We start from the raw sequence: 13,772 nt of genomic DNA on the forward strand, positions 1-13,772 counted from the left end.
AATTGTCCAGTATTCTAAAACATACATCAGCTAACAATGTCAATTACTTCCTGAAGTAAACTTCCTACAGTGAACTTTTAGCTCAGAGGAATACCGGATACCTTCAAGGTTCATCATGCGTGATTTCCAAGTAGCCCTGGCAGATAGGGCTGTGGGTCACAACCCAACAGCCTGGTCACACGCGTGTCAAACGCATCCCCAACCCAATGGGAGGAGGTGCCTGAAGGGAGAACACTCTCTCCAGAAAACGATCGCTGGGTGAATTACAGTTTTCTGGAGAGGGGCACAGAACAGTCTAGCTGCCAAGATGCACTCCAGAGGGAGACACTCAGAGTCCTCGTGATGGAGCAAAGGTGTGGCCATTATTCCCACCTGGCCTCTATTTTCCCATAAAATGAGGCAATAGTAGTATTCCAAAGAGCGTATTGCTTTGCATGATTCTAACACTGACTGGCCAGGCGTGGTGGCTTACGCCTGTAATTCCAGCACTTTGGGAGGCCAAGGCGGGCACGAGGTCAGGAGATCGAAACCATCCTGGCTAACACGGTGAAACCCCATCTCTAATAAAAATACAAAAAATTAGCCAGGCATGGCGGCGGGTGCCTGTAGTCCCAGCTACTCGGGAGGTTGAGGCAGGAGAATGGTGTGAACCCGGGAGGCGGAGCATGCAGTGAGCCGAGATCGCGCCACTGCACTCCAGCCTGGGTGACAGAGCGAGACTTCGCCCCAAAAACAAAAACAAAAAAATTCTAACAATGACAAAAAGAATAACCAGCCCCGAGTATGCATGGAAGTGCCGGGCACAGTCCTGCAGTGCCTTCCGGGTGGTTAACGACCCCCGCACCTGAGCACCTCCAGAATCAGGCCTCTTTCACTGGGATGTGCTGGCGGATTGCCAGACGCAGAGCTCCTTCTGTTGGCTATCCAGCCCTGCCCCCAGTGATGGGAAGGCATAAAATTACAAGGCTGGGGTGACGGCCAGACCTGAGTGAAACCAGCTTCTACTTCAAGTTAACCCTCTCAGAGTCACGGGCTTCATCCAGACCTGTCTTCACCTCATTGTTATTTCAAGCCTGTCTGTCTCTTGGCAATAACAATTACAGAAGATTACTTATTTTTCTTTGTCCCAAAATTGCCATACCCGTAGGTGAACTAAGGAAGGGCTGGGTCCTCACCAGGTTTCGTGCTTCACACAGTGCTGCTTTAATCCCACTAATCACAGAAGGCCATTACTGTCCCTATCTGCAGACAAGGAGACAGGCTCAGGAAATGTGGTTAACATGCCCAGAGTCACACAGACACAAAGGCAAACTCAAGCCAAGCCCCAGCTCCTGACCTGGGGTCCCACACTGCTCAGGAGAGCGACCCCACACTGCTCAGGAGAGCCATGTCATCCCAAGACTCCAAAGACCTGGGGACAAATCCACAGGCTGAGAGCCACCCACAGATACACACACAACAACATTCATTCACCCAGCCCCAGCCACTCTCCCACCCGCTGCTCAGCCCTGGATACAGAGATGCTGAAGACTAGCCAGGCTCATGGGGGACTGTCCATCAGTGGGTGGACACAGACCCCACGGTCCTTTCTCTACACTCTGGCCACAGAGACCCTGTGAAAATCCCATCATTTTAACACCACCACCCCGAAAAACTTCCAATTGCTTCTAATCATGCTCAGCATAAAAGCCCAAGCCCTGCCTCGGCTGAAGGCTCCTGTGGGCCTGGCCCTTCCTACTTCTCTGACCAAGAGACTGACACTCATCGCTCACCGTGGCCCCTCCCACTTTTACTATGCTGCTTAAATATTCCTTAAATGCCACACCTCTTCTGCCTCAGTGCCTCTCTCTGAACGTACCGTTCCTCTGCTGGGACCAATTTCACCTAGAACAGGGTCAGCGAACTGACCACCAGCCAATCCTGCCCACCGACTTTGGTAAATAAAGTGTTATGGGAACACAGCTGTGTGACTTCCTTTATACGGATTCCCGGTGGCTGCTCTGGGCCACAATGGCAGAGCTGAGCTGCAACAGACCACAGGGGTCACCAAGCGCAGGCTGTTGACTGGCTGCCCTTTCGAGGACAGCCACTGTCCGCTGCTCTCAGTCTGTGCAGGGCCGGCAGTGCCTTTCCACAAGAGCACCCCCTTTCGGTCTCCACCTCCCTGGCTGCGGGAGGAGCCCACAGTACTGCTTCCTGTTACCTACTGTTCTCCCTCCTCATCACCTGTGTCTGGTGGGCACTACTCCCCGATGGGAAACACAGAGAGGGAACGGGTAAGCCCTCTCCAAAGCATGAACCAGACAGGAATGCACTCCCACGCGCCTGCACAGCTGCCTCCCAAGCTCCTCTAAGTCCTCACTCAAAGTCAGCTCCTCAGTGGCCCACCCTGACCGCTACCACCTACTTCAACAGCCCCTTCCCCTCCTCGGCCCTCACCATCCCACCAAGCTGATCCCAGGCCTTTCCCCACGCACTCCTCACCTTCCATAGCACATCACATCTACTTCTCGGTGTAATGTTTGTCTTCTCCCACCAAAATGTGAGGTCCACAAGGGTGGAATGTTCATCCGAGGGCTTGGAACGCTGTTTGCCCCAGAAGGGACCCTCAGTCCTTCCTCGCTGAGTGCACGAGTGATCACGACATGCAGTGATTCTGTCAGACCCAAAGGGGGCCACGGCCCTGACACGGGGAGAAAGACGCGTGCGCTCACTTGGGACAAGTAAGAACGAGCACACACTTCTGGGTTTGGTTTTGATAGTGGAGAAGACAGAGGTGGGGAGAGACAGAGCACGGAGGACACACGGAAATGTGTGCCGGTTGGCCCGGGGCAAGGTCAGAAACAGCCTGGCCAATGAAGCCGCGTGCAGCAGCCAGGAGAGAGAGGCCTGCGTGCCAGGTAAGGGGCCCAGCCTTCAACACAGGGCAGGGTGGGCCACCAGGGCTGGTCAGCAAGGCCGTGGTGTAGGCAGCCTGACATCAACTGCATTCAGTGGCCACAAACAGGGCTCTCAGAAACACTTCCCACTCCCCAAATTTTAAACTTAACTTGAAACACAAATTCTAAAAGGCAAGTACGTCATGATCGGAACACAGGCAATAAAAATGCTACGTGAGCTCCTGACACTCCCATCCCTACAGGAAAACACACATATGCAAGTTGAGGCCTTTCAATAATTAAGCAAGACTAGAAATTATGCAAATGAAATACATTCAAGTATGCAATGAATTTTAAATGACAGAACTACAGAAAACTTAATTGCTGTATTAGCATGCTATAAAAACACTAATCATAAATGTAAAACAATGCATGCACATACTTATATCTAAATTGTCCCGGTGATACCAAAATCAGATTGTTCCCTCCCACTGTGTTCATATGCAAACCTACCTCAAATATACTGCAGAAAGAAAAATAATACTGGAGCTTCACTCATCATTTTTAACCATTAGACTCACTAATGCAAATGTTCAATGTTTAATTAGTTTTTGTGCCATGTTTCTGAAATACTTACTTTTAAAAAAGCCAGAAATACGATTCTCGATAGCAGTAATTTTTTAAAAGTTACTACCCTGCTTGCATAAAATGTAAACATTAAGTAGTATTACTTGTGGCTGAACGGTATGTTCTAGACTAGATGTTAGTTTTTCAAAAAAGACAAGTCATGTTTCTCATCGTTCTTCATTGAAGTGGCACTGCCCACTCATCAATTAAAAATAAGGCTACTAGAATCATGTTAATTACAAATCATAAACACAATGAAAAAGAGTCATTAGTTTGCCAGACCCTGAAATAGGTTCCCATTCAAGCACAGCTTTGGTTATCTGCCTTTTTAAGTTGGACAAATGATAAATTCTCAATTCTGGGTGTAACTGTTAACCTCTGGATCCTGGACGGACTCTCGGACTGGGATAAACCCCTCCCATCCTACCCTACTCACCCGAGCCCTCCCAGATGACATGCTCATGGCTCTCAGCGAGTCTCACTCAGCCTCTCTCCTCCCACGCAGGCCTCCAATGCCCCAGGCCGGCCCTCCTGCCCAGGTTCCTCAGCCCAGGTGTGTGCTGCCTGCAGTGGCAGGCATAGCGCATGACCTTCAATGACCTGCTTCCTAGGTGCTCATGTATACCCCACCCTGTCCCACTGGAGCCTAAGTGTCCTAGAGCAGCTGTCTCCAACCCTGGGCACCCATGAGAACCCCCAAGACCCCAGGTAACAGGATTTCCTGAGCTCCCCAGGTGATACTAACATGTGACCAGAATGGAAACACACAGGTAAAGGGGGCAGGCCTGCACCTCCCGCACCCTCGCCTCCCATGCCCCGCCTAGCCACAGGGTGGCACTCTGTGGACTTCGTGGTTCGCAGCATGCCGGAGTCGGTCAACACCCTGGTGCCTGAGTCCACCCTAGAGATTCCAATTTGTTTCATGGGTCCGGACACAAGGATCGGGAAAAGCTCCCAGGAGAGTTGAATGGGAAGCCAGGGTTAAACCCTGGGATTCAGGGAATGATACGGAGGCATCCTTGATAGGAGAGACCCCTTCCCTGCTGAGTTCCCAGTCCCCACCATTGTCCCAGATGTTCTTGTAACCCCAGCACCTGCAGAGGGCCTGGCTGAGGGCAGACGTGTGAGCAACATGTGTTGACTCGGGGACGGGTGAGGCATCGTGCACTGTGCTCCCCAAATCTCTACTCTTACAGAAGGCCCAGAGCCATGGTGCAGCATGACTGCCTGGGGAGCTGGATGGCATCACCAACAAGCTGGATGGCATCAGTGCTCACCAACACAGGGCATGGAGCGCGGCAAATGCACAGCGAGCACTTGCTCCCGGAAAATGAACCAACACTTGCTCCCTGCTCTAGTTGTGAGAGTCCTCTTACCCCACCCCTGTAGCCTTTGACCCCTCAACTCCCTTCCCTGTTGCTTCCCAGTTCTTCCTGTCCCAGCTCTAGTCCCCTCCCAAGAGCCTGCCAGGAACAGCCTCCCCTTACAACAGCACTGCCCCTCCAAGCCAGACACTGGGCAAGAACAGCCTGGTCCCGGAGTTGCCTGCCCACACGCCTGTCCACAAGAACCTCTGAATGCATGGTCTGATGCAGGGCAAGCGCTCAGCCAGGGACATACACGGGGCAGCAGTGCACTGGGAGCACAGGAATAGGATCCTGAGAGAACGGGCTCCGTCTCCATGTGGCCTAGGTCTCTTGGGGCTGGAGAGGGTAAGAGAAAAAGACAGACCATCTACTGTCTGTTCTGCAGGCCCCAGGGGGACAACTTGGTCTTCTTCCCTGCCTGTTATTTCCCAGCACCGGACACGGTGCCTAAAACACAAAGTGCTCAATAAATACTAATGGATGAATAGAATGAATGAATAGAATGAATGGAATGAATGAATAGAATGGATGAAAGAATGAACCAACCAATGGCTCTTTCAAGGCTTTTCTCTTCCAGAAACACAGGCTCACCACTCCCCACTTAAATCCTTCAGGATAAAACCCAAGCAATGGGGCGAGATAGGGAGGGCAGAAGGGCGTCTGTCACCTGTCCTCCTCTTGGGCCCCTCTACCCCAGCCTATGTTCCTGCTTGTCCCACCCCTACTGTGTGCCCCAGCTCTTACAGCCTCCCCACTTCCCACTAGCAGAGAGAACACTAACATCCCTTTTGAGACGTCACGTAAGATGCCACCTTCCCCAAGAAGACTTACCTGGCATCCTCATGAACCCTTTCTTAGCATCCTACACTTGCAGGACAAGCTTTGCTCCCTGACCTAACATTTATTTTCTACTCACCTGTCAATCCAAGCCCAGAGAGGGTCAAGAACCACCATGTTCATCCCTGTGCCTTGTGACTGCAAGACTCCACATTCTCCCCTCCTTCCCCACCTGCCATGGCCTTGTGGATCCCAGGTGTGAAGTCCCCTCCTAGCAGAAGCTGACCCTCAGCACCAAACTGCCCCCACGCTGTGGTACTCCTCCACCCCCTGGTTCATACTTGTGTCCTGTCCAACCTACAGTATGTAGTCGCGGCCTCCACCACCACCGTCCCACAAGTCCGCAGCACCCGACCTCCTCCTAATGGCAGGCTAGTGTCTAATTCATCTCCATCTCCCAAGCAAAGGACCCTGCAAGGAATGATGGTTAAAGGACTGCATGTGTCTTTCCTTTCATACGACAAAGCCCTGAGAATGCTCAGGCTTTCTCTTATGAAAGGAAAATACTTGGGCCCCCAAGATCACTAAAAAACTCAAGCTGGAAACTGCTCAGGGCAAACCTGCCTCCCATTCTATTCAAAGTCACTCCTCTGCTCACTGAGACAGATGCACATCTGATTTGCTTCCTTTGGACAGGTTCATCAGAAACTCAAAAGAATGTAACCATTCGTGGATCACCTATCTGTGACCTGTAAGCTCCCTCGCCACTTTTTACATGTTTTGATCAATGTCTCATGTCTCCCTAAGTGTATAAAACCAAGCTGTGCCCTGACCACCTTGGGCACGTGTCGTCAGGACCTCCTGAGGCTGTGTCACCAGTGCACCCTCAACCTTGGCAAGACAAACTTTTTTTTTTTTTTTTTTTTTTTAATTATTATTATACTTTGAGTTCTAGGGTACATGTACATAACGTACAGGTTCGTTACATATGTATACTTGTGCCATGTTGGTGTGCTGCACCCATCAACTCGTCAGCACCCATCAACTCGTCATTTACATCAGGTATAACTCCCAGTGCAATCCCTCCCCCCTCCCCCCTCCCCATGATAGGCCCCAGTGTGTGATATTCCCCTTCCTGAGTCCAAGTGATCTCATTGTTCAGTTCCCACCTATGAGTGAGAACATGCGGTGTTTGGTTTTCTGTTCTTGTGATAGTTTGCTAAGAATGATGGTTTCCAGCTGCATCCATGTCCCTACAAAGGACACAAACTCATCCTTTTTATGGCTGCATAGTATTCCATGGTGTATATGTGCCACATTTTCTTAATCCAGTCTGTCACTGATGGACATTTGGGTTGATTCCAAGTCTTGGCTATTGTGAATAGTGCCGCAATAAATATACGTGTGCATGTGTCTTTATAGCAGCATGATTTATAATCCTTTGGGTATATACCCAGTAATGGGATGGCTGGGTCATATGGTACATCTAGTTCTAGATCCTTGAGGAATCGCCATACTGTTTTCCATAATGGTTGAACTAGTTTACAATCCCACCAACAGTGTAAAAGTGTTCCTATTTCCGTCACAGATTCCCTGGGTTTACACTCTCACTTGCCTCGTCAGGATTCCTGGCTCAGACTCCGCCTACACCCGCCTGCCCTCCTGTCCACAACCAGCAAAGTGGGGCTGTCTGTCACCTCCCCCTCTGCTCCTCTGTCCACTGAAACCAGAGTGTCCATTTCCACATCAGCCCCTACGCTACACACATTAGGGAAGTGGAACCATAACCCGCGGAGGCTGAGAACTAGAAGAGAAAGAACACTATAAAATAACTCACGTGAGACTTTCCACCTAGACACGGCACATCCTTAACAAACAGAAAATCATCAAAACTTTCTACAAACTAACCTGAGAAGTTTGCAGCCTATCTTAGGGGACGTTTAGAAAACTGGATATAAACTGGAAAACTAGGTTAAAATACAAAAGCACAAAACAAAAATGTAAGCAATCGCAGCAAGTCTAATTTTAATTGCAAGGAATATTTAATCAATAAATATTCACTGTTCAGAGCTGCATCTGCATTTAGAATTACGAGGTACTAAGCTGCAAATTTATTAAGACTCATTAGCCAGGAAGAGTCTTTTAAATTCTAAAAGTCAGACCCAATTTAGAGTAAACACTTAGAGCACACTATTGACTTAGCTCCAAAAATAATGAAAAAGGAAAAGAGAAGAAAACTGTCTATAACCAGTTCTGAAATGGTCGGCAGGGCCAAACTCACTTGCAATGGTAAGCCCGAGCTAAGAGTACGAAGGTGTGCTGATGGTCACCACCGCCTACCCCAACCTTTCCCAAAGCGCTTCCAGACAGGCAGTTCAGCACTAGAGCTGAGGCAGCCGGAACTCCACACTTCACCCAAGAAACACAAATCACTTCTCTCATCCATTTTCTTCTTTTCCTAACAACACTACTAATACTTACCAAAAAAAAAAAAAAAAAAAACTTGGTCAAACATATGTCCTTGTTTTCAGCATATCTCAAACAAATTGAAAACATATTTCCCTGTTGCAACTCCTCAGAGTTGAAATAACCATCTATGCTGAAACCTTTCTATATCACAGGCTGGAACATACAAAGATTTTCTAATAATAAAATCCGAGGAAAAAATACCGTTGTCGTAATTATGATCTATCCTTGTTTTCTGCCAGTCCTGTCAAACCAAGCTTAAAATTAAGCAAAGAATGGAAAATGTCAGTTTAGCCATAGCAAAGGCCTTTATCACTGCAACAAAGCCAGGGCAAACCCGTGGCCAGTGGCTGTCAGGCCCTACTCAGGCCAGATGCCTGCCGTTTCTGTGCACAGGAAGGAGGCGCTGATGGGCGGCGCGGTGGGACTTACTGAGAGGAGCTTCCACGTCATTGGACGCACTGGCTTAGGGATTCCGGACCAGCTCAACTTCCGTAATTCCTCTGTTGATGAAAAAAGAGACAAGGAGAAATAAGATTTACAAAAGTTAGCAAACCTCCCCAGTGCTTTAACACATTCCACCTGTTTTATTAGGAGGCAATGAGCCCCGTCAACAAATTAAACTAAATGATCAACATTTCAGATACCAATTGATTTCAGTATCTCAGAGAAGGTAAGTGACCATTCTACTCAAACCAAGCTACAGGTCACCTGTTTACAACAGAATCCGAGTACATGTCTGCAAAAGGCATCCCCAGTGTCCCTGCAGCTACCCTGGGACAGGTGAGGCCCTATGACCACTTCCCTCCTTCAACCAGGGAAGTCCAGAGAACACCAGCCTCCTTCACTCCCACCTCCTCCTCTCCCTCTCCCTCCCACCTCCTTCTCTCTCTCTCTCCCTCCCACCTCCTCTCTCTCTCTCTCCCTCCCACCTCCTTCTCTCTCTCTCTCCCTTCCACCTCCTTCTCTCTCTCTCTCTCTCCCTCCCACCTCCTTCTCTCTCTCTCTCTCTCCCTCCCACCTCCTTCTCTCTCTCTCTCTCTCCCTCCCACCTCCTTCTCTCTCTCTCTCCCTCCCACCTCCTTCTCTCTCTCTCCCCCTCCCACCTCCTTCTCTCTCTCTCTCCCTTCCACCTCCTTCTCTCTCTCTCTCTCTCCCTCCCACCTCCTTCTCTCTCTCTCTCTCTCTCCCTCCCACCTCTTTCTCTCTCTCTCTCCCTCCCACCTCCTCCTCTCTCTCCCTCCCACCTCCTCCTCTCTCTCCCTCCCACCTCCTTCTCTCTCTCTCCCTCCCACCTCCTTCTCTCTCTCCCTCCCACCTCCTCTCTCTCTCCCTCCCACCTCCTTCTCTCTCTCTCCCTCCCACCTCCTCTCTCTCTCCCTCCCACCTCCTTCTCTCTCTCTCCCTCCCACCTCCTTCTCTCTCTCCCTCCCACCTCCTCCTCTCTCTCTCTCCCTCCCACCTCCTCCTCTCTCTCTCTCTCCCTCCCACCTCCTCTTCTCTCTCTCCCCCTCCCACCTCCTCCTCTCTCTCTCCCTCCCACCTCCTCCTCTCTCTCTCCCTCCCACCTCCTCTCTCTCTCCCTCCCACCTCCTCTCTCTCTCTCTCTCCCCCTCCCACCCACCTCCTTCTCTCTCTCTCTCCCTCCCACCTCCCTCTCTCCTGAAGGCTTTTACCCCAACCTGATCATGTTAATTGGTTTTCCTTTCTTTCATCCATCTCACTTTCCATTTACTATTTAAGCATACCTATATGATGCCGTTTTTTCTCACTACTGGTTTTGAAGGAAATCATTTCATGGAGATAAGTTTGTCTTTATACACCATTAATTAAGGATGTGGCCATATTCTACACAGACAAAGTCTTCAAGGTAGTCTAATACAAGTCAATGAGGCTTTATAAATACCTACAAGTAGAAAAAATCACGAGAGGGGAGGGGCTGGCCAGAGGCAGAGGGGCCCTGGAGCAAGGTCCAGCACCTCCAAGGGCAGGGAAGGACAAGCATCGAGGCAGAGGGGTAAGGATGTGGACCCTGTATTCCATCGACCTTCTGAGTCTCCTTGAGTGTCTCATTCCCATGCCATGAAGGGCGGGAGAATCTATTTCAATGTCTAGGTATAGCAACACTTGCCCAATCCCAGGGAAACTCAAGTAATTATTTCTTTCCTTTAAGTTAGGAATCTACCATTAGGTTCTTCTCCTAACAGCTTGGAGCTAATGATTAATAACAGGAATAAAAGAAATGATTAAAGAGACGACTTTGCTAATGTAATCAACAAAATACAAAGTCCTGACATCTAATCTTTTTCCAATTACTAAAGTCTAAGTAAAATAAGTACAGAATAATTGGGCAACAGTCACAGCAATAACTTGCATTTTACAGCAATCTCAGAAAATATCAAATCTTCCCCAGTACCCTAAGGATATTATGAAAAACAGGAACCTCATATCTGAACACCAATAATGTAATGTTTACCAACCATGTTCCCAGTGTCTCTCCCTCAGCATAACTCTGGTTTTCTGATTATGGTTTATGAGGAAAAGCTGAGAGGAAACTTATTTGTTAACGTTCTCTGAACCTCTCTCCTCACTGGAAGAAATTCACAAAAATACTTAAAAATCCTGAATATACATAATGAGACAAGGCTCTAACTCTGCTCAAACTTTAGTGTTAAAAGAGAGCTTTCATACGTCTTATCTCATTTGATCCTCAAAACAAGCTTGTGTTACTTAGGGCTGTGATCACTACTGTATACGAAAGAAATAGTCTCAGAGAGGTTAAGTGACTTGACCAAGGTCACACAGGAGCTAAGCAACCTTCAATACCAGGGTCTTTCCACTACGTCCCTTCCATTCTTAAAAAGACTTTTGTAGCACAGACAAATCTCACTTCTGAATACAGACAAAAAGATCCAAAGTAAAACCTTAGTAGATCAAAGCACAGCAGCAGGATATTCAAAGAATAATACACGTAAAGAATGAAGGAGGGACGGTTCAACGTCGGGCCATCTTGTAGCTTTACCGACACGCTGACTGGGGCTGACAGGGAAGCCACATGACCATCCTCAGAGGTGTTTGGTGCATCTTTCTAGCAGAATCCCAGCTTTGCGAAGTAGTCACACCTCCCTGCAGCAGCCCTGTGGGTGGGGACTCAGCTCAGAGGCCGCCGAACCCCCAGGTGGGCCTGGTTGGAGCCCTGCAGAGCTAGGCCACACCTCACCAATGGCTGAGTCAGCAAAGGGCCTAGGCCCCTACTTAAGCCACCAAGCACAGACAGCTGAGGGCTTCTGAGAACACTCCGCCCGGTTCTTGGGAAGTTCCTGGAGGCAACCCACTCCTCTTCCACTGAAAGCTACCACGGTCAGACGTGGGGGTCGGAACTGCTGCAACCATCCGCACCCAACCAGCCTGAGGAATGACGCCAACAGAGACAGACGCAGAACCGAGAGAATGGCAGGAAATAGAGTTCTGAGACAGGCAAGATGGCCAAATACAGGAACATTCAAAAATCCATAGCCCTTCTCTGCCAGCAAAAAGAAAATAACATGGCATAAACTTCACAAGAACTGTACAAGACCTCATGAAGAAAACTACCAGTCTTCACTTGAACACTTACATAAATAGGAGGAAACACCAAGCTCACTGACACCAACCTGCATTTACGAAGCTCTTCCTCTGGGCCAGGGGGAGGAGGGGAATTACAAATGTGAGCAACACCAAACACAGTCCCCGTGCCTACACAGACCCCTGTGCTGGACAGCCTGCCTGGGCTTAGAGAGCCCCTGGGCTTCCGGATCCGCCCTGAGCTTAAGAGAGCGCACCTGTGCTTAGAGAGCTCACCTGTGCTTACAGAGCTTAACTGTGCCTAGAGAGTTCACCTGTGCTTAGAGTTCACCTCCCATTCCAAGGAAGAGCAAAGTAAACTTATAGCTACCCTGAGTGCTCAGATGAAGAGGCAAAGGGTGCCCTGAAACCATAAATGGGGAATTGTACCTTGTTAAGAAGGTCAGGGAGGTTTCCTTGAGGCAATGACCATGGGGATAAGATCTAAGAATGAGGGGAAATGAACTGAGTGAAGAGGGAGGCCAGCAGGGGAGTAGTCAAAGCCCAGGGAACAGCTAATGCAAAGCCTGAATTATCCTGGAGAAGAGACTGGGGGGCCAAGAATGGTCATAAGGAGACCACTCAATGGACTACTTCACAAGCCCAATGTAGGGGTGATGATGGCAGTGAAAGTAAAGCAATGACCAAAGAGATATTTGGGAGCTAAAAGCAAGAAGACTCAAACAGACTAAATAGAATACATGGATCTAAGACTCAAAATTATAATGCTGTCAGGTGTCACTTTAGAAATCGTCAAGTTCAATGCAAACCCAATCAAAATTCCAATGGGATATACTTATGTGTTCTGAAACTTGGTAAGTTGACCCTAAGTTCACCTGGAATTTGATTGGCATAAGACGAGCCAATAAAACTCCCAAAAGGAGTAATGTGAAGAAACATTAACTGATAAGAAAAACATATAATGAAGCTACGGGAATTAAGACAATAGGGTTCAGAGAGACAGACTAAGACAAAGAAATCAAGGATACAGAATGAATGGTTCAAAATCAAGCCTATGTATTTATGAGCACTTAGTTATGATAAAAATAGCATTTCGGCTGGGCGCGGTGGCTCAAGCCTGCAATCCCAGCACTTTGGGAGGCCGAGAGGGTGGATCACGAGGTCAGGAGATGGAGACCATCCCGGCTAACCCGGTGAAACCCCGTCTTTACTAAAAAATACAAAAACCTAGCCGGGCGAGGTGGTGGGCACCTGTAGTCCCCGCTAGTCGGGAGGCTGAGGCAGGAGAATGGCGTAAACCCGGGAGGCGGAGCTTGCAGTGAGCCAAGATCATGCCACTGCACTCCAGCCTGGGAGACAGAGCGAGACTCCGTCTCAAAAAAAAGAAAAATAGCATTTCAAATCAGGGGGCAGTCAACCAACGATGGTCATACCATATGGTATCTGGAAATTCGACCATGTATCTTACCATATACAATTCCAGATGCTTACAGATCTAAACAGGTGGGCAGATGAGTGTGTGTGTGTGTGTCAAGGAAAGAGTGAAAACACTAGAAAAAACTATCCAGGTGGGGGAAGGGACTTCCTAAGCAAGACATAAATTTCAGAAACTATAAATAAAAGTATTAACAAATTAACTATATAAAAGATTGGAAATGACTGTACAGTGAAGGACTTTTGATATGCAACCAACAAATAACAGACTGAAAAATACATGCAACATATATAAAAAGGTTAGCATCATTAATATACAAAGAGCACACAGTAAAGTAGGATGATGAACAGCCCACGAAAACTGGAAAATACACAGAAGAGGAAATGGAAATGGCTAGTAAACATATTGTGTAAAAGACATATGACCTCAGGCTGGGCACAGCAGCTCACATCTGCAACCCCAGCACTTTCGGAGGCTGAGGTGGGTGGATCACTTGAGCCCAGGAGTTTGAGACCAGCCTGGGTAACATGGCAAAACCCAGTCTCTATAAAAAAAAAAAAAAAAAAAATTAGCCAGGCATGATGGTGTGCACGTTTAGTCCCACCTACTCAGGAGGCTGAGGTGGGAGAATCAGTGGAGCCTGGGAGATTGGGGCTA

At 48.5% G+C, this 13,772-nt stretch overlaps 1 protein-coding gene across 2 annotated transcripts in view; it reads right to left on the bottom strand.

The window, feature by feature from the left end:
- The window catches only part of TBC1D22A (TBC1 domain family member 22A), a 428,246-nt gene that overhangs the window by 295,372 nt on the left and 119,102 nt on the right, over positions 1-13,772 (bottom strand). For both annotated transcript variants that reach the window (XM_007976122.3, XM_073006581.1), the window contains exon 5: positions 8,549-8,619. In XM_007976122.3, the coding sequence (XP_007974313.1) occupies positions 8,549-8,619 (71 nt within the window). The remainder of the gene's footprint in view (positions 1-8,548; positions 8,620-13,772) is intronic.

This window comes from Chlorocebus sabaeus, chromosome 19 (genome assembly GCF_047675955.1).
Source record: "Chlorocebus sabaeus isolate Y175 chromosome 19, mChlSab1.0.hap1, whole genome shotgun sequence".
NCBI lineage: Eukaryota > Metazoa > Chordata > Mammalia > Primates > Cercopithecidae > Chlorocebus > Chlorocebus sabaeus.